Source organism: Pleurodeles waltl, chromosome 1_1 (genome assembly GCF_031143425.1).
Source record: "Pleurodeles waltl isolate 20211129_DDA chromosome 1_1, aPleWal1.hap1.20221129, whole genome shotgun sequence".
Lineage (NCBI taxonomy): Eukaryota > Metazoa > Chordata > Amphibia > Caudata > Salamandridae > Pleurodeles > Pleurodeles waltl.
In genome coordinates this window covers 909,002,968-909,024,269 of record NC_090436.1, presented here as the reverse complement: position 1 = coordinate 909,024,269, position 21,302 = coordinate 909,002,968, and the positions used below count along the sequence as shown (strand labels likewise).

General features: G+C 47.6%; 1 protein-coding gene across 1 annotated transcript in view; it reads right to left on the bottom strand.

Annotated features, from left to right (window-relative positions):
• The window catches only part of KDM4C (lysine demethylase 4C), a 1,395,856-nt gene that overhangs the window by 52,836 nt on the left and 1,321,718 nt on the right, over positions 1 to 21,302 (bottom strand). The window contains exon 20 of the mRNA XM_069230128.1: positions 9,154 to 9,273. Coding sequence (XP_069086229.1) covers positions 9,154 to 9,273 — 120 coding nt within the window. The remainder of the gene's footprint in view (positions 1 to 9,153; positions 9,274 to 21,302) is intronic.

Sequence of the window (21,302 nt, the reverse complement as noted above, 5' to 3'; positions counted from 1 at the left end):
CCAGGAGGCCACCGCCAGCACCAGCCCCGCTGCCCAGGAGGCCACCGCCATCAGCCCCGCTGCCCAGGAGGCCACCGCCAGCCCCAGCCCTGCTGCACAGGAGGCCACCGCCAGCACCAGCCCTGCTGCCCAGGAGGCCACCGTCAGCACCAGCCCCGATGGGCAAGACAGGACCGCCAGCATCAGCCCCGCTGGGCCAGACAGGACCGCCAGCACCAGCCCCGCTAGGCCAGACAGGACCGCCAGCAGCTGAGTAACTGCAAAGGACCCCTCCGCCACAAGCACCGCTGAACAGGGCACCGCCCCAACAAGCACCGCTGAACAGGGCACCATCGCCACAAGCACCGCTGAACAGGGCACCGCCGCTACAAGCACCGCTGAACAGGGCACCGCCGCTACAAGCACCGCTGGCCCATGAGCGCCAAGGGCACTGACGCTACTGAGTCCGTCACGAGCAGGATGAAGCACTTTGGGCACAAAGCCCCCTCCAGAACCAGTGGAGAAAAACATCCACTACCTCAGTCCTTAGCAGGATGAAGCACTCTGGACACAAAGCCCCCTCCAGAAGCAGTGGAGTATCACATCCACTACCTCAGTCCTTGGCAGGATGAAGCACTCTGGGCACAAAGCCCCCTCCAGAACCAGTGGAGAAAAACATCCACTACCTCAGTCCTTGGCAGGATGAAGCACTCTGGGCACAAAGCCCCCTCCAGAACCAGTGGAGAAAAACATCCACTACCTCAGTCATTGGCAGGATGAAGCACTCTGGGCACAAAGCCCCCTCCAGAACCAGTGGAGTATCACATCCACTACCTCTGTCTTGGCAGGATGAAGCCCTCTGGGCACAAAGCCCCCTCCAGAACCAGTGGAGTATCACATCCACTACCTCTGTCCTTGGCAGGATGAAGCACTCTGGGCACAATGCCCCCTCCAGAACCAGTGGAGACTGTTATCCACTTGAGAGACTGTGGCTTTGCACTCCCCAGGATGGAACACTGGACATACCACCCACTGTAGAGACTTGAGAGACTGTGGCTTTGCACTCCCCAGGATGGAACAGTAGGCAACCCACCCACTGTAGAGACTTGAGAGACTGTGGCTTTGCACTCCCCAGGATGGAACAGTGGGCAACCCGCCCTCTGTAGAGACTTGAGAGACTGTGGCTTTGCACTCCCCAGGATGGAACAGTGGGCATGTGGCCCCCTCGTGGATTTGGCGTCGTGCACTCAACCGGCTGAGGTGCCCCCCCTTTCCCTTCCCCCTGAGGTGCCTGTTTTATTGCTATCTGATGCCCCTGCAGTGTTCTCTACGTCATTTCGGGGATTGAGTGTGGGCCTCGCCCATACCGTGTGGGCCCAGTGTTCCACGGACTTCAATGGAGCACTACCTGGACTACTATTCTTGATGTATATTTTGTTTATAGTGTATAGATATATTTTTGCGTACTGGATTTTAATATATTACAATGGTTACACTCATTTCCTTTTGTCCTTGCATTCTTCCGGGGGGCTTGGTGGGGTGTAACTGTTATGTATCATGCTGTATTAGTGTGTGTGTTGTCGTGGGTGAGGGTGGGGGTGTTGCGTGTATGTGTCCCTGTTTTTTCCCTCTCCCCTCCCCTGTGTCGTAGGTGCAGTACTCACCGTGGTCTTCGCCGCCGGCGTTCGTGCTCCTGGTACAGGAGCAAGAAGATAAGGGCTGGCAGGATGTGGAGTTCGGGTTCCTTGGTGTCCGGATTCCTCGTGGGGTGTGTTGAGGTGAGCGTTTTCCCTTCGAAGTCCTGTTTCCGCTGTGTTTTTGTTTGCGGTGAATCCGCCCCGGAAAAGGTGGCGGATTGGTAGGTTGTGATACTGTGGGCGGTAAATTGTCCTCCGCCTGTCTGTTGGCGGTGACCGCCAAGCTGTTTGTTTGTACCGCTGTGGCGGTAGGAGTGTTAAAGTGGCTGTCTTTGTTGGCGGTTTCCGCCACGGTCGTAATTCCATTTTTTTTTTCCCAGCCTGTTGGCAGTCTTACCGCCGCTTTAACATCAACCGCCAGGGTTGTAATGACCACCATAGTCACAATTACTTAAAAGACTCATATGAGACGTGACAAAAATCCACATTTAAACACTGCTAACTTAAAAACAGAAATGATTTAAAAAATGTATGCAAATTATAACACAAATTCATCAGGAGGTGACTTTGCTAAAGCAATCAGATGATTGATTTTGAACACACTATATTTAACCCCTTAGCTGCTGGGCCTTTCCCCCCCCCAGTGCTGAGCCCTTTTTTGGCTATTTGGGGTAGTTCGCGCTTAGGGCTTCATAACCTTTTGTCCACATAAGCTAACCACGCCAAATTTGCGTCCTTTTTTTCCAACATCCTAGGGATTCTAATGGTACCCAGAGTTTGTGGTTTACCCTGGAGGAGACCAAGAAAATAGCCAAAATACAGTGAAAATTTAGTTTTTTCCAAAAAAATGGGAAAAAAGGGCCGCCGAAGAAGGCTTGTGGTTTTTTCCCTGAAAATGCCATCAACAAAGGGTTTCTGGTGCTGAAATCACTATCTTCCCACCTTTCAGGAACGGGCAGACTTGAATCAGAAAACCACATTTTCCAACACAAATTTGGCATTTTACTGGGACATACCCCATTTTTACTATTTTTGGTGCTTTCAACCTCCTTCCAGTTAGTGACAGGAATGGGTGTGAAACCAATGCTGGATCCCGGAAAGCTAAACATTTCTGAAAACTAGACAAAATTCTGAATTCAGCAAGGGGTCATTTGTGTAGATCCTACAAGGTTTTCCTACAGAAAATAACAGCTGAAATAAAAAAATATTGAAATTGAGCTGAAAACAACAGCCATTTTTCTTTATGTTTTACTCTGTAACTTTTTCCTGCGATGTCAGATTTCTGAAAGCAATATACCGTTTTGTCTGCTGGACTCTTCTGGTTGCGGGGATATAAAGGGCTTATAGGTTCATCAAGAACCCTAGGTACCCAGAGCCAATAAATGAGGTGCACCCTGCAGTTGGTTTTCATTCTATACTGGGTATACAGCAATTCATTTGCTGAAATATGAGGAGTGAAAAAGAGGTATCAAGAAAACCTTTGCATTTCCAAAATGGGATCAAGATAAGGTTTTGAGGAGCAGTGGTTATTTCCACATCTTTGAATTCCGAGGTGCCCATACTAGCATGTGAATTGCAGGGCATTTCTCAAATAGACGTCTTTTTTACACACTCTCTTATATTTGGAAGGAAAAAATGTAGAGAAAGATAAGGGGCAATAACACTTGTTTTGCTATTCTATGTTCCCCCAAGTCTCCCGAAAAAAATGATACCTCACTTGTGTGGGTAGGCCTAGCGCCCGCGACAGGAAATGCCCCAAAACACAACGTGGACACATCCCATTTTTTCACAAAATACAGAGCTGTTTTTTGCAAAGTGCCTACCTGTGGATTATGGCCTCTAGCTCAGCCGGCACATAGGGAAACCTACCAAACCTGTACATTTTTGAAAACTAGAGACCTAGGGGAATCCAAGATGGGGTGACTCGCGGGGCTCTGACCAGGTTCTGTTACCCAGAATCCTTTGCAAACCTCAAAAAGTGGCTAAAAAACAAGTTTTCCTCACATTTCGGTGACAGAAAGTTCTGGAATCGGAGAGGAGCCTCAAATTTCCTTCCACCCAGCGTCCCCCCAAGTCTCCCGATAAAAATGATACCTCACTTGTGTGGGTAGGCCTAGCGCCCGCGACAGGAAATGCCCCAAAACACAACGTGGACACATCACAGAAAACAGAGCTGTTTTTTGCAAAGTGCCTACCTGTAGATTTTGGCCTCTAGCTCAGCCGGCACCTAGGGAAACCTACCAAACCTGTACATTTTTGAAAACTAGAGACCTAGGGGAATCCAAGATGGGGTGACTCGCGGGGCTCGGACCAGGTTCTGTTACCCAGAATCCTTTGCAAACCTCAAAAAGTGGCTAAAAAAACAAGTTTTCCTCACATTTCGGTGACAGAAAGTTCTGGAATCTGAGAGGAGCCTCAAATTTCCTTCCACCCAGCGTCCCCCCAAGTCTCCCGATAAAAATGATACCTCACTTGTGTGGGTAGGCCTAGCGCCCGCGACAGGAAATGCCCCAAAACACAACGTGGACACATCACAGAAAACAGAGCTGTTTTTTGCAAAGTGCCTACCTGTAGATTTTGGCCTCTAGCTCAGCCGGCACCTAGGGAAACCTACCAAACCTGTGCATTTCTGAAAACTAGAGACCTAGGGGAATCCAAGGAGGGGTGACTTGCGGGGCTCGGACCAGGTTCTGTTACCCAGAATCCTTTGCAAACCTCAAAAAGTGGCTAAAAAAACAAGTTTTCCTCACATTTCGGTGACAGAAAGTTCTGGAATCTGAGAGGAGCCACAAATTTCCTTCCACCCAGCGTTCCCCCAAGCCTCCCGATAAAAATGATACCTCACTTGTGTGGTTAGGCCTGGTGCCTGCGACAGGAATAGATCACACAACGGTCAATGTTGGTCCTTACGTGAGGCAGCTGTTGACCCTGGGGTGATCCATTCCTGACACAGACACTAGGTGTAGGCACTCAAGTGGGGTAGTGTTTTTATCAGGACAGGTGAGGAGTCACTGGGTGGTAGGAATATTGTGGATCCCAGCATATTCCTGTAGTTTGTGTGACAGAAATGCGAGAAAAATTGAGTTTTTTTTCAACATTTCAGCTTTGCAGGGTATTCTGGGTAAGAAAACTTTGGGGAAGCCACACAAGTCACACCTCTGTGGACTCCCCCGAATGTCTAGTTTCCAGAAATGTTTGGGTTTAGTGTGTTTCTCTATATGGCCGCCGAATCCAGGACCAAAAACACAGGTGCCTGCCTTACAAAACCAGTTTGTTTTGCCATGGATAATTTTGATGTCTCCACAATATGATTTGGGTGGTGGAATTTGGGGCTGAACTAAATTGGGGAGCTCCCAAGAGAGCACTCTCTCTCTGCTTGCCGCCGCATTCACCTGCTCTCTGGGTTGACCTAACCCACTATTACCCAGTTGCACAAACAGCTTGCGAAGGGACAGCAGGACTGTCCTCATCACCTCCCTCATAATGTACTGGAAGAGGAGTTATCGAATGGGACTCCTCTGACTGAAAAATCACTCCCAGAGTCTGCGCCATTGTCCTATCCCTCAGATGCTGTCTCAGTATCTGATGTCTCAGTCTCTGATCCTATGTCAGAGCGGTCCTCTATAACCCGAGTGTAGGCAGCAGTCATCCATCAAGATGCCATCTCTGCTATTGGCTAAACTGTTGCTCTAAAACACTAGCCTACGTAGACAGTCACAAAATCGATGGTGTGTGAGATACGTGCAACAGTAGAGGCCACCTTACCTGCGCTTCTTCCCTCAATCAGCACGTACTTTCAAGACACTCAAAAAACACCTTGTCACATACCATTCGTCACAGTCTTTAGCACCTCCTGCGCCCAGTCCAACAATCATTATTGGTGCTCCCACTCCCTCCTCCTCGGATTCCCTCATTACCACCCAGCAAAAGTGCCCTTCATCTCTCCATAGACTTTGCTAATGTACTCAGCTATTTACATAAAATACAGATTTGCTCTTTGCAGTAGGCATATAAACCTTATGCGCTTCTTTATGGCACTAAAACTGCCACTAGACAAGTCGGACCCTTTTCCCCCCAGGGAAACCACACACATATTGACAAAAGTGATATATATACGACAGCCAATCACCTGAAACTCAACTCAAGCAAAACCGAAATAATCCTCTTTGGCCCACACAAAAACACCTGGGACCCCTCATGGTGGCCCACCACGCTAGGCCCTGCACCCACCCCCGCCAACCACGCACGCAACCTCAGCATCATCCTAGACTCCTCCCTCTCGATGACCCAACAAATCAACGCTCTCACCTCCTCATGCTTCAACACACTCCGTATACTGAAAAACATTCAAATGGATCCCCGCAGAGATCAGAAAAACTGTCACTCACGCACACATCAGCAGCAGGCTTGATTACGGAAACACCCTCTACGCCGGCACCACTCTAAAACTCAAGCGCAAACTACACGCATCTAGAACTCAGCAGCACGACTCATCCTCGACCTCCGCCGACACTAACACATCTCTCCACACCTCAAATCCCTCCACTGGCTCCCCATTGACAAAAGGATCACCTTCAAGATCCTCATCCTCGCACACAAATCACTCCACAACACAGGCCCTGCCTACCTCAACGAGAGTCACCTTCCACACCCCCACACGAAACGTCCGCTCAGCTGACCTCTCTCTCGCCTCTGTCCCCCGCATCAAACACACCACCACCGGGGGCAGATCCTTCTCCTACCTTGCACCCAAAACCTGGAACGCCCTCACAACCCACCTTCGCAAGACCCAAAACCTACTTCTTTTCAGGAAGGGCCTCAAAACCTGGCTTTTCGAACAGTGAACCTCCCAGCCCCTTTCCCTCCCCCCGCACCCCCCCCAAGCGCCTTGAGACCCTCACAGGTGAGTAGCACACTTTATAAATCTCTTTGGTATATATAGATCTACCTCTATATATATATATATATATCTATGTACATAGATATATCTATAGATATATCCATGTACATAGATATATCTATCTACATAGATATATAAATATAGATCTATTTTTTTTAGTTGTTGTATGGTTTCCTTGGGGGCCAAAATGGCCCCCAGGGAAACCCTACAACATCTAAAAAAAAAAATGCCCCCACAGGGGGTCAACCTGCTCACGGGTGACCCCCTGTCATTTTTTTTTTTTTTTATTATTATTTTTTTTTTTTAAAAACAATACCCGGGGGGGGGGGGGGGCGCGATTGCGCCCCCCCCCCCCCCCCCAGGGGGCACCTACCTTTTTTTTTTTTTTTTATTAATTATGCCCCCGGGGGGGGCGGCCCGTTTTCCGAGGGGGCCGCCCCCCCAAAGTGAAATCCCTGGCGTCTAGTGGTGTTTCCTGGCCCCCGATCGCAGCTGTGCTGCGATCGGGGGCCAGGAAACACTTTGAGAAGGCCTCGTAAGAAAGGGGAGACTCTCCCCCTTTCTTACGAGGCCTTCTCAAACTGTTTCTGGCCCCCGATCGCAGCACAGCTGGGCCAGGAAACCTGAAAGTGAGAGGGGGGCCAGGAAACACTTTCAGGAAGGCCTCGTAAGAAAGGGGAGACACTCCCCTTTCTTACGAGGCCTTCCCGAACGTGAGAAAGGCCGTTTTCCCCATCAAAGCAGGAAGCGGCCGCAAGGCTGCTTCCTGCTTTGATGGGGAAAACACCTTTGCAACGTCAGCGCGCCGCGAGGCGCGCTGACGTCACAAAGGGGCGGGTGGGGGGGCGGGGGGAGACACGGAAGCTTCCGTGTCTCCCGGGGGGGGTTTAAAAAAAATAAATAAATCCTCGGGTGCGACGCACCCGAGGATTTATTGATACCCTTCCTGGTGTCGGCCACTGGTCGTGACCCGCACCAGGGAGGGTGTGTGGGCGTCGGCCAGTGGCCGACGCCCGCACCTAAGCGGTTAAAGCACAAAGGTTTTTAAAAACAGTTCCTCACCTAAAGCACTGTTTTACAGGGGCAAATGATTAGCACATGCTTTAAGATCTTGAAGCCCACCCCTGCAAAGGTCACATGTTCTAGTCTGGTCTCTTGTACCTGCCCAGTGCTTTTTAAAGTTGTTTAATGATAGGATGCACAACTTTAACACAGTTAAGAACCTCTTTGAGCTGTGGTCTAATGTAAACCTCAGATATCCTTGATAGTTCTTAAAAGTTAGGTTGCCAGTATAGGACTTTTACATTTCTAACTGGGAACAGTGTACAATATCCTACATGAAGCGTAATCTGGCTGTCATGTTTTTCAAAAACAACCTTAACTGTGCTGGTGTCTATGATTGCAAGTGAGCAATGGTACATTGATAACTCACTGATGCGATTTCAAGATTTTTTAAATAACCTACTTCATCCTTAAAAGTTTTGTTCCTCAGGAGGTCTCTCAAAGTAACCTCAGAGGCATGTTAAAGATTATAACGCTCATGTAATCACATTAGCCAGGGAACTAGAAAAGGCGCTGAAAAGAGAAAACTCTAAGGGCAAAGAAACTGTCTAACAGAGGAGCTTCCCTTCATATATGTTTAAAATAGACCACTTACTTATGGGGATATGTACGAGTGCGTAAGAGAGAATGTGTCTTCACCAAATAAATATCTAATAGAATTGTAAAATGTCTCCTACCCGTAAAGCAATAAAATCTTTTTAAGGCACCTATGTGAAGTGTTGCCTTAGACCCTACATGAGAAAAGTGAGAGGTGCTTTCCAGTGTCAAGGAACTACATAACCACAGGCTTGTCAGCACAGTCATGTCCACTTGATGAAAACAGTGCTTCACAGCATGTCAAGAAAACAACATTAACACATTGGGCAGCATTTTACTGTCAGCTGTGGCCCACGGGCAGCATTAATTCAGATAGATAACTGGGTCTTTCCTGAGCAGAGGAGCAAATCCTGAGATGTTATCAGTGTAGGGAGCAAGTTGAGCAGAACCACTTTACAGGCTATGAGCTTTCAATTAATGTAGCTTATATATTTGTTTTGCCCAGAATAGTTTAAGAAGAGCAGATCAAGGAGGTAATGTCTACTGTGCTTCCTCATCCCCATGCCACAGATAAAAATATGTTTTAAGTAAGTAATGCTTTCCTTATGTAAGGCAACTCAAAAAATTAAAATAAATACATGTTTAAAACAACTGGTTTGTTTATCGGTTTGACTGAATATGCAAGAAGTTCACTCTTGAAAGGTATCCGTTGCTGTTTTAGCAGTAACTGACTCCAAAAGTTAACATCAAGAAGAAGCAAGGAACCCTAAAAAGGCCAAGCGTCATGACAGCAAAATGCATAAATACTTCACAGATGGCTGGCAGAAAGACACTGTAAGGGCAAGCATGTGAAACATATGCATAATAATACCAAGAGCAACAGCTATACTGAGCCACAGCAAGCAGCTGACAGTTTTGAGAATATTTAAACACAATTAAAAGGATGTTGGGATGAGTCACTGCTAAAAACTAATATGTAAATATGCTGTGGAGAACCTCTTCTACAAATCTATATAATAACAAATAAGTCCAACATACCTGATACATTTGAACTGCATTGCTTCCAAGATATTTTGCACCATACAGAACTCCATCTGGCCACTTCACCTGAACAACCTCCCCTTTTGCAGGTGGACCTTGCTTTAGGCAGTCTCTGCTCTATAAAAATACAAAGATATATAGTGGATGTCAACAATACACATCTGAAACACACGACAAAGGATAAGATGTATTTATTATAAAGTAGTTGGAATATAGATTTATATTCCAAAAATTTACTAGCTAAATGCTCATAACACAACTGTTTTGAATTGATCTAATTAATGCTGCTAGTCTAGATACTATGCATTTATACTTCTTTTAAAATAACTGGACAATGTAAAAAAGAAGTGATCAACAAAAGTAACTTGGGTAGGCATAATGCATGTTTTAGCTGGATCCAAAACATGGTGTGTTTTCAAGGGCCTTCACTGTAAAACGCTGCCCTTGTGACACCAGATGATCATCTTAACCTTGCCTGTAGCATAAAAAACTTAATTTCATTAGGTCAAGATTATTTCCTGATAATCCTAGAAGAAAGATGTGGTGGAAAAGACTGAACTTTTTGAAAACTAAAATAAAGGTGGGAAAAGGTATGTGCTGGGGACAGGGTAGCATAAGAATCCAAACATACCAAAGAATAATTTATTTTTTAACACAACAGTTTAAAAAAAAATCTTTCACGGATCTGTGAGTTTAACAAACTTTTTTTTTTGTTTTGTTTTTAAAGTGAGGGCTCCTGCGCTTGTTTTGAAAACAGCCCCCAGGCGGGCTAGGCCCAAGGGACATTATTTAAGAAAAGGACGGGGACACGTAGGCCCCCCTTCCAAGGCTCTTGGATCCCCAGGGACCACCACCTTCCCAAGGATTTATTTATATTAAATAAAAAAATTAAAAAAGAGGGGCACACGGGGCCACCTTTCTGAGGCTCTATAATCCCCAGGGATCACCATCTCATTGGGGCTAATGAAAATGTAATGGGGGGCCTCACTGACCTCTCAAGCCTCGGCACGACTGCCTCCCTCGGGCTAAATAATGGGGGGGCCCAGGGACCACCCCCTCCCCTGTGCTGGCCCCGGAAAGTAAAGAAGGGGGGGCTGCACTCACCCCTCGTGGAGCTTATATTGGCCTTGGGGACCACCACCCCCAGGGGGACCCCCCCAGCTCCTGCTTTGTCCCAGGGTGCCTAACCCCGGGACATAGCTGTTTGCTCTGGCATGGTGGGAGCTTTGACAGCTCCCGTCAAGTCAGAGCAAACACGAACTCCGCTCCTAGGAAGCAAGAGCTGTGAAAACGCTCTCGCTTCCTGGGAGCAGAGTTTCCACTTGATGACTGATTGCTCTAACATACAGGGAGCTGCAAGTTTAGCAGCTCCCAGTGTGTGAGAGCAATGCAGGCTCCCGCAGGAGGCAGAGAACCAGCTGGGACCGCAGGGTATTCAGCCTCCCCGTGGACCCTAATGCTGCAGATTGGGTGTCCTTTGGGGGCACCCGGGAGACATGGTCGGGCCCCAGGGGAAAGGGTCACTTGGGCCAAAATCAGCCAGGGGAGGGGGCTGCGTAGCCCCCACTGAATTGTGGTGGGCCCCGGCAGAAGGGGTCCCCGTGGTAGAAACTGGCCTGGGAAGGGTGCCTGTGCGGCCCCCCTCCCCCTTTTCTATAAATAATAAAAGGTCTTCCCCTTTTGCCAGGATGATGGACAGCTTACCAAAGGGCTGCCAGTGAGTTTGCAGCAGGAGGCAGAGAACCAGCTGGGACCGCAGGGTATTCAGCCTCCCCAGTGGACCCCAATGCTGCGGATTGGGTGTCCTTTGGGGGCACCCGGGAGACATGGCCGGGCCCCAGGTGAAAGGGTCACTTGGGCCAAAATCAGCCAGGGCAGGGGGGCTGCGTAGCCCCTACTGAATTGTGGTGGGCCCCGGCAGAAGGGGTCCCCGTGGTAGAAACTGGCCGGGGAAGGGTGCCTGTGCGGCCCCCCTCCCCCTTTTCTATAAATAATAAAAGGTCTTCCCCTTTTGCAAGGATGATGGTCAGCTTACCAAAGGGCTGCCAGTGAGTTTGCCGCTAATTTTGATGGCGTGTTCTTGATGCCGAGGGATATGAGGACATCTCCACAGAACAAAGAAGCACTTGCATCATATATCTAAGAAGAATGACCCTGGTTTGGTAGAGATTTACGTCTTTGTAGTGTCATTGGCCTCTACAGGAGGATTCAGGTTATTGCAGAATTCTGGAGAAAGACGCACAAGGAACAATCACATTGCAAAATACACACAAGGTTGCTGGAGACATTTCCTCATGGTCCACTATGCAGCTGTAGTGTAGAATACATACTGGACATTTACCCAAGGAGGCAGAAAGAACTCCACTTGGGAGCTATTTAGTGCAAAAGTGTGGACTCTTGTTGGATAAAAAGACAGGTGAGATTATTTTGTGGCCGAGTCACTCATACATCTACTGACACACCCACACAGACACTCACACACACTCTCACAGACCCAGTCAGACCCTCATGCACCTAATCACAGACTCAGACACTCACACATCCACTCACAGACCCTCTCAGACACTCATGCACCCAATCACAGACCTACTCTAAAAGTCATGCATCCACTCACACATCCACTCAGGGATTCATGCACCCACTGACAGACCCAGTGAGGTACTCATGCACACACTCACAGACCCATCCAGAGACTTATGCAGGCGGAATTGGGTGCTTGGGGGGGAGAGGGAGGGGAAGAGGGGGTTGGGGTTGTCGCAGGTCCAGGCCACAGGCCAGGCCCTGCTACCAACCCCCGCCACGCAAAGCCTAAAGCCTTGCCTTGCATGACATGGGTTTGGGTGGTATAGGGGATTATCCGAGGGCCTGGCCGCCATCACCCGCTGTGCATGACTGGATAGTTATAGCGGGATGGGTGCAGGCCAGGCCCTGCACGAAACCCCCGCCGTGCACGGACAGGGGATTAACATATAATAATTAAAGTTACTTTATGTTTAAAAAAAAACCAGAAATTTACTTAAAAAAAACAAAGGTTACAGAGACGTTATAGTGTGGTTCTGAATCAACTCACACAAAACCATTTATGAGCCGTACCCCTGCACACCGGTAGGTGGCATTGTTTGACTCAGTTTTGTGACCACTATGAGGGTAGCATTTTGCGTGTCCCTCCCGGCCCAACAAGAATGCACTTTGTGAGACAGGCTTATGTCATGACGCACATGCATAATCCATATTCCCCTATGACAAAAAAATCTGCATTAGAGATAAAGACAACAATACAGATGGGCACTCAGGGAAAGGGTATACATCTCTCACCAAGCAGAGAACTTTTCCGTCCCAACACTCCTCTTCCTTAAAGGGATGCGGCGAAGAACAAAATGTAGGCAGCGCGATTGACTGGCCTACATGAAAGGGAGTGTCAACTTTCGGCAGAAACAAAGCTCTGATGCGAAGAGCCAGCTTGCATGTGAAGATGGTGAGATGCAGAGATTTAGATGACAAAGCCTGGAGCTCATTGACTCTCCAGGCAGATGTTATTGCCACTAGGAAGGCCATCTTGATGGTATAGAACCTGAGAGAACAGTTGTGTAGAGACTCAAAAGGTGAGCACATCACAAATGTGAGAATTTTATTGAGGTCCCACTGAGGTATGATAAAAGGTGGAAACTGATGTTGGAGAAATTTAAAAAACCTTTATATAACAGGGGATGGTAACAAAGATGGCTGATATGGCAACCGCAGAAAGGGTGAGATGCCCTTTGCGGTACCCAAAGCAGAGCCCTGCTGAGCAAGAGAAAGAATAAATAGAAGGATATGAGAAAGAGGGGCAGAAAGATGGTCAACTTTCATTTCTGTGTATCATCCCACAAACTTGCCCCAATGGCAGCCACATACCATTTCAGGGACACCTGATTGCCAAATTAACATTGCAGACTTTTCACCTAAAGTCAAAAGCTGGCAACTTTGACTTTTGACTTTGACTATTTCCTGTATTCGACCACATACTAAATGGTTCAACAAGAGGTGTAGGGAGGCCGAAAATACTTTGGCCATCGCGCTAAAGACCAAAGACAGATCAGGCATCATCACTGCTAGACGTCATTATGCTTCCACTTGCAACAAAAGTAAATTCGAGCACGAAGAGGGGCTATGGAGCAATTTACTTGAGGCAGCTACCGTCCATGATTCAAAACGGTTCTGGCTCCTAGTTTCCTGTGGTGATCAGAACCGCGCATCTCACCTGGAGTCTTATATTTCTTCTGACATCTGGCTCTCCTACTTCAAGGAATTGTATGGACCATTGTCGGCAAGTCATATTTCTGACATAATTTCGGAGGAGCCAACAACTTTTGACAAGTCTATGGCTTTCTTGCCCCCTTTTACACTGAACGAAACTGTGTCGGCCATTGCAGCCCAGAAAGCAGCAAAAGCCCCTGGGATGGACGGGATCCCCTCTGATCTGTTTAAAGTGGACCAGAACACCTGGGGCCCATATATTAACAGACTTTCTAATGCCATCTTGACTAGCAGAATTTATCCTGACTCATGGAAAGAGGCGATTATAGTGCCCATCCATAAGAAAGGAGAGAGGAACAACCCGGGTAATTATAGACCCATCAGCCTCCTCGACAACCTTCAAAAAATTTTCTGTTATCAGTTGTTGAGCAGGCTGAACAAGTGGCTAGTTGAAAATAAAATCTTAAATCATCTACAAGCGGGCTTCAGAGAAAAAACTAGCACATTAGATCAGATATTTCGTTTTACTTCTATTAAATGGAAAGTTGTCGATGTTGACTTAGGCCACCTATATGTAGCATTTGTAGATCTAAAATCGGCCTTTGATCTAGTACCCCGCCACAAACTGTGGGAAGTTCTGTCTAAAATAGGAGTCCCGTGCTCTATTTTAAATATTATCAGGGATCTTTACACTGGCAACTATGGTAGAATTAGATGGGGCCCACAAGGTGAATTAACAGAAAAATTCCTTACTGCCCGAGGTGTAAGACAAGGTTGTGTTCTTGCCCCTACCTTATTCCTTCTCTTCATAAACGCATGCATCCCTTATCTCATGGAGTGCTCTAACGACTCGCCTAAAATAGGAGGGCAGAAGATCCCCTGCCTTCTTTTTGCCGATGACACCCTGCTGGTTTCTCAAACAGCCACAGGCCTTTCAACCCTGCTTTCAAGATTCATTGACTATTGCAATGATTATGGGCTCGAAATCAACCGATTAAAAACTAAGTGCATGGTGTTTGGCGATAGGAAAGGCAGAATGAGACGACCTATCTATTTAGAGGGTGCCGCGCTGGAAAGAGTCAGCGATTTTGATTATTTAGGCCTGAAACTAGAAGACTCGCACAAGTGGCAGCGCCACATCCAGAAGGCAACTTTACGATTGCAACAGCGAGCGAGTGGCATTGCAAGATTTGCAGCTAGATCTCCTAGCTTTGCCATGACGCCCGCAGTAGAAATTTATAAACTACAAGCAAGAGGGGGAGCAATCTATGGAGCTGAACTGTGGGGCCACTGTTGCCTGGATGATTTGATAAAAGTGGAGAACTCTTTCTTAAGGTCATTGCTAAGAGTTCCTTCCAGTACCCCAATGCTCCCAATACGCATGGACCTAAATCTCCCTTCTATCAGCCAGATCGTTGCACTCAAGCCCCTGTTGTACTGGATTCGCCTATGGTCATCAGATTCTCTTGTCCATTATAGATGTGCGCTAGCTAACTTGATGGCCAACAACACTAGCTCCAAAATCAAGTGGTGTGCATATGTAGAAAGGACCCTCTCGCTTCTTGGTTTGGGGTCCTATTGGAAGGAACCATTATCTATCCCTAAGAACGCAACCCAGACTCTAAAGGATGCTTTCTGGCTCCACGTTCAACTTTCCCAACTGTCCGCTGTCTCGTCATCATCCATGACGGGAAACTTTTTATATTTTAAACGTCATTATGAATTTGCACAATATATGGATATAGTATCTTCCCCGTTTGCTCGTTCATTATACATTAGATTCAGGGTGGGCTCTCTTCCTTTGCGTTCCCTCACTTATAAATGGTCTAATTTTAGTTGTTCTTCTAAGATGTGTCCGATGGGCTGTGCCAGAGAAGAATCAGTAACTCATATTCTCTTCCAATGCCCCGCATACTCCAAACAAAGAGCCCGTTGGATTATTCCTCTGTGCAGAAGTAAGGGTTTTAAAAACTGCTTGCTAGCTTTGAGAATTTTTAAATCTGATTCATCGGTTTTAGTGGTTTGTTGTTTGTCAAAATATTTAGACTCAATCTGGCGTATCAGACTGAACACGCTTAAAAAAGCAGAGGGAAATTTAACAATGAATGTGGTAAACAACAATTGATGGATTTATCATTGCATGCACATATCACTTTTATTGGTTCAGATGCATTCCCTACCTGCTGTTTTTATTTTTCTTAGATATTTTTTAAATTGAAATGTCCTTTTTATCTGATATGGTTTGCCAGGCTTGTATCTTATTCTTTTACCTATAATGCGTTTTTACATAACTATAAGGTGCGATTTTCCATGAGGGAACTAATTATGTGTAAATATTTCTCTTTTCTTTTTTTTTTCTCCTTTTCAATCTTTTATGACTTAAATTGTTTATTATGTAGCTTGCCGTTCCTTTTTTGTGTGATGCGCTTTTATGGTATTTATATTTACCGAAATAAAGCTAATAATGAATGGACTTTGATTTCCACCATAAGGAGTTGTAAACAAAGCAACTCTGCTGCTCTGTGCTCTACTACTGCAAAGGAGGTGCTTTCTTCTATTGGTGGACCGGATGGTGAATTCAGTTTGGTATCCAAAATGGCTCACTGGCATTCTGTATGTATAGGTAAAGTTCTTCTCAGTACAACGAGGGAGCAGATTATCTATCTTTTTGCCATCATCAGTGTTTTGAGGAATGTTTTGTAGACCCTAGACCATATCATAAGCTGATTCAAAGATTGCAAACAACTTCTGGTAATCCGGACTTCATGAAGGAGGCAGAGGATCTGGTTAAATAACCAACAGCTACACCATGGTAATCTCACATCACAACATAGGCCTGATGCAGGTCGTCAATTCCAGGGCAAAGCACAGTGTCTGAATCAGATCTGATGCCGGTGGGGTCTGCTGCAGAGCAGGCACAGACGAACAAGTTACTTTCCTTTGGTAACGCCTTATCTGGTAAAGACATATTCTAGTTGCAGATTCTTTACCTCTGAATTTCCCCCAGGTGTCCACTTGATCTGAAGAATTTTCAGTCCTGTGTGCTATTAGGTGCCAGTAGGTGGGTCTGCGAAGCAAGATTATACTAGAAAGTCCTGCAGGACCGAATGGGCAACATACCCGTCCCTATAGACCTGACTGTCCAGGCAGTAGTGCCTGGTTAACAACTGCGGGGATACTCAAGTTGGTGCCTCACAGATATCAAGGAATGGAACTCCGCATGCTAATGCAGTGGTCGCAGCTGTAGCTCAAGTAGAATGGGCATGCAAGCCCTCGGGTTTCTTTTTGGCCAGTGCGTAGCAGGTCTTATTGCAGAGTCCGACCCATCTAGAGATAGTCTACTTTTGCACTGCTCGACCTTTCTTTGCACCCACATAACCGATGAACAGTTGATCATTCACCAGGAATGCTAGTGTTCGATCAAGGTAGAATGGCAATGCTCTTTTTGGGTGCAGGCGGTACAGTCTCTCCTCTTCCTTAGAGGAATTTGGGGGGTGCAAGATTGTAACCACTTTTGGTAGAAAAGAAGCTCTAATGCGAAGCACCACTTTGTCAGAGTACATGAAAAAGTAGGGCAGTTTAAATGACAATGAGTACAGCTCACTCAGCCTGCAGGCATATGTAATGGCCACAAGGAAGGTTGGTTTCAAAGAGAAAAGCTTAAGAAGACAATTGTGTGACTCTTGAAAGGAGGGCATGTCAGAAATGTCAAAACCAAATTCAAATCCCATTTGGGCATATTGAATGGGGATGGAGGAAACATATGTGTAAGGTGTTTAAGGAACCTATTTGCAATAGGGGACTTGAACAAAGTAGGTTGATCAGGCAACCTAAAAAATGCAGAAATTGCTGAAAAATAACCTTTGAGAGTGCCCGCAGCAGAGCCCTGCTGGGCCAGAGATAGAATAAGCAGAAACTCAGAGAGAGAGGCAGACAGGGGTCAAAAGACTTGTGTGCACACCATGCCACAAATGTCTTTAGACAAGCATATACTGTTTTGGTGGAGGAACGCCTGGCTGCCAAGATCACCTTACAGACTTTGAGAGGAAGGTCAAAAGCCGTCAAATGCCACAGCTCAATCTCCACACAAGAAGGCGGAGAGTGCACAAGTTCAGGTGTAGAACCCTCCCTTGCTGCTGAGACAGAAGATCCTTCTGAAGGGGCAGACTGATCAGAGGACTGATGGACACAGCCAATAGCTTGTGATACCAGACTCTCCGAGCCCAGTCTGGAGCCACAAGGATTACTCGGGCCCTGTTGTTCTTGATCTTGAAAATTCTGGGCAAAAAGGCGTACAGGAGGCCTGAGTTCCACTTGAGGCCAATAGGGTCTCTGAGTGATTGCCACCTTGGACATTCCAACGCACAAACCTGCTAACATTAGAGGTTCCCTGCGGAGGTGAAGAGATCTAACCAAGGCTCTCCCCACTGCTGAAAGAGACCTTGCGCAACCTCAGGATGGAGATGCCATTTGTGACCTTGTAGACAGTTTTGGATGAATTTGTCTACTCTGGCATTCAGAGAGCGCACCAGATGTTGAACCGCCAGGGACATGCCCTGCTGTTCCAGCCACATCCACAGGTGCAGAGCCTCTTGACAAAGAGTCCATGACCCCAACCCGCCCTGCTTGATGCAGTACATGGCGGTGGTGTTGTCTGTGAACACCTGCACCACCTTCCCCTTGCTAGAGAGAAGAAATGCCTTCAATATTAAACGGACCGAACATAGCTCCAACAGGCTGATGTGGAGTCCAGACTCCGACGGAGACCAGATGCCTCTGATCACCACCTGTCCCAAGTGGTCACCCCATCCCACAAGGGACGCATCTGTCACTAATGTTAGATCTGGTTAGGAAGGAAGAGGGATCTGCCTCTGACCCAATCTCGGTTTATTAACCACTACTGCAAATCTCGCACAGTTCCCTCCAAGATCTGGAATTTGTCTGAAAGACTCCCCTGATGCTGCGTCCACTGGAATTCTAGGTCCCACTGCAGAGCGCGCAATTGCCATCTGGCATGTGTCATTTGCAGGATGCAGGAGGCCATGAGGCCCAGCAGCCTTACAGTAATTCTCAACAAAAGCCAGGATAAAGGCTGAAACATCAGTATCATAGCCTGAATATCCTGGGCTCACAGTTCGGGAGGATAAGCCTGAAACTTCACTGTGTCCAGGAAGGAAGCGTTTGAGAGGGAGTCAGATGTGACTTTGGCACATTTATTTCATTATTTTTTAAAACGTCTTTATTGGTATTTCAGTCTATAAACATTCACAAAAGGAGCATTACAATGGCTGAGATTCATAGGCAGCATAATAAATCAAATACCAGTGCATACAGCTGATGTCACTGCAGATGTCGTGCTGGAGTACGAAGTCAATATTAAGTGATTACAAAGTCTGAAATCATTTCCATCACCTTAGCCCAGGCATGCAAAAGTGGGGGGCAGTCCCATACCATGGGAAGAAAAGGCGTTCAGTCCAGATTGCATCTAGCGCATTTAGGCTGCGTCCTTTGAAATATTTTGCTAATGCAATGTGGTGTGAGAAAGGACTGGTGCACATAATTAAATTGCATGCATTTCAGATGGGCGTTAAGGGAGACTCGCTGCACTTGCTCAAGAGCCATAGACTATTGTTGCGGAGTAAGTATTATGGCCAAGGAAACTTCCCAGTGCGTCTTACTCTGAGGAGGAGGGCACCCCCCTTACTGCGATGTAGAGCGGTATAGAGGGTCAAAATCACCCTACGACCCATACCATGCGTCAGTATGCATTGAAGCCCTAGGTCAATCGGGGTTTAGATATTCCTTGGGGCAAGATATGTGTAATCCATGCCCTGATAGCTGACTAGGAAAGAGCCGCATACCATTGTTGCGGAATAAGAATTATGGCCAAGGAATCTTCCCGTTGTCTTACTCTGAGGTGGAGGGCCCCCTTTACTGCAATGTAGAGTGAGATAGAGGGTCAAAATTGTCCTACAGCCCATACCATGTGTCAGGATGCATTGAAGCCCTAGATATTCCTTGTGGTCACTGTAGGGAAATGCCTCCCTTGGCATGGTTACCCCCTAACTTTTTGCCTTTTGTTGATGCTAGTTATGATTGAACATGTGCTGGGATCCTGCTAACCAGGCCCCAGCACCAGTGTTCTTTCCCTAAACTGTTCCTTTGTTCCCAAAATTGGCACAGCCCCGACACACAGATCAGTCCCTTGTAACTGGTATCCCTGGTACCAAGGGCCCTGTGGCCAGGGAAGCTCTCTAAGGGCTGCTGCATGTATTATGCCACCCTGGTGACCCCTCACTCAGCACATGCACACTGCCTCACAGCTTGTGTGTGCTGGTGGGGAGAAAATGACTAAGTCGACATGGCACTCCCCTCTGAGTGAAATGTCCTCAGCCCACTGCCTGTGGCATAGGTAAGTCACCCCTCTAGTAGGCCTTACAGCCCTAAAGCAGGGTGCACTATACCACAGGTGAGGGCACAGCTGCATGAGCACTATGCCCCTACAGTGTCTAAGCCAAACCTTAGACATTGTAAGTGCAGGGTAGCCATAAAGAGTATATGGTCTGCGAGTGCGTCAAACACGAACTCCACAGTTCCATAATGGCTACACTGAAATCTGGGAAGTTTGGTATTAAACTTCTCAGCACAATAAATCCACACTGATGCCAGTGTGGGATTTTTTGAAAAATGCACACAGAGGGAATCTTAGAGATGCCCCCTGTAAACCAGTCCAAACACCAGTGTTAGGCGGACCAGTTCCTGCCAGCCTGCCACAACCGGATGAGTTTCTGGCCACATGGGGTGAGTGCCTTTGTCACACTGTGGTCAGGAACAAAGCCTCCAATGAGTGAAGGTGCTTCTCACCTCCCCCTTGCAGGAACTTTAACACCTAGCAGTGAGCCTAAAAGGCTCATGCCTATTGTTATAGCACCCCAGGGCATCCCAGCTAGTGGAGATGCCTGCCCCCCCGGACACATCCCCCAGTTTTGGCAGCAAATCCGGAGGAGATAATAAAAAAAACAAGGAGGAGTCATCCACCAGTCAGGACAGCCCCGAAGGTGTCCTAAGCTGAGGTGACCCCTGCCTTAAGAAATCCTCCATCTTGGTTTTGGAGGATTCTCCCAACAGGAATAGGGATGTACCCCCCTCCCCTGTGGGAGGAGGGGCAAAGAGGGTGTAGTCACCCTCCAAGACAGTAGCCCTTGGCTACTTCCCCCCATACCTAAACACACCCCCTAAATTGAGTGTTTAGTGGTGACCCTGAACCCAGGAAATCAGATTCCTGCACCCTACAACAAGGAGGACTGCTGACCTGAAAGCCCTGCAGAGACGACGTAGACAACTGACTTGGCCCCAGCCCTATCGGCCTGTCTCCAGACTCAAAGAACCTGCACAGCGATGCATCCAGCGGGACCAGCGACCTCTGAGGACTCAGAGGACTGACCTGCACCTAAAGGACCAAGAAACTTCTGAGGAAAGCGGCTCTGTCCAGAAACAGCAACAAAGAAGCAACTTTAAAGAGACTCTAACTTCCCACCAGAAGAGTGAATCTTCACACTCCACACCCGACGCCCCCTGCTCGAGTTTGGAGAAACCAAAACTGCAGACAGGACTCCCACGCGACTCCAACGACATGGACATAGAGGATCCAGAGGCTCCCCCTGACCGCGACTGCCTGGTAACAAAGGAACCCGACGCCTGGACCAAGGACTGCACCCGCAGCCCCCAGGACCAAGAGGAACCACCTGCCAGTGCAGGAGTGACAAGCAGATGGCCCTCATCCTAGCCCAGTAGGGGGCTAGCCCAAGAAGGCCCTCTGTGCCCTGCCTTCTTCGCCAGAGTGACCCCCAGGTCCCTCCATTGCTTTCTACGGCAAACCCGACACCTACTTTGCACACTGCACCCAGCCG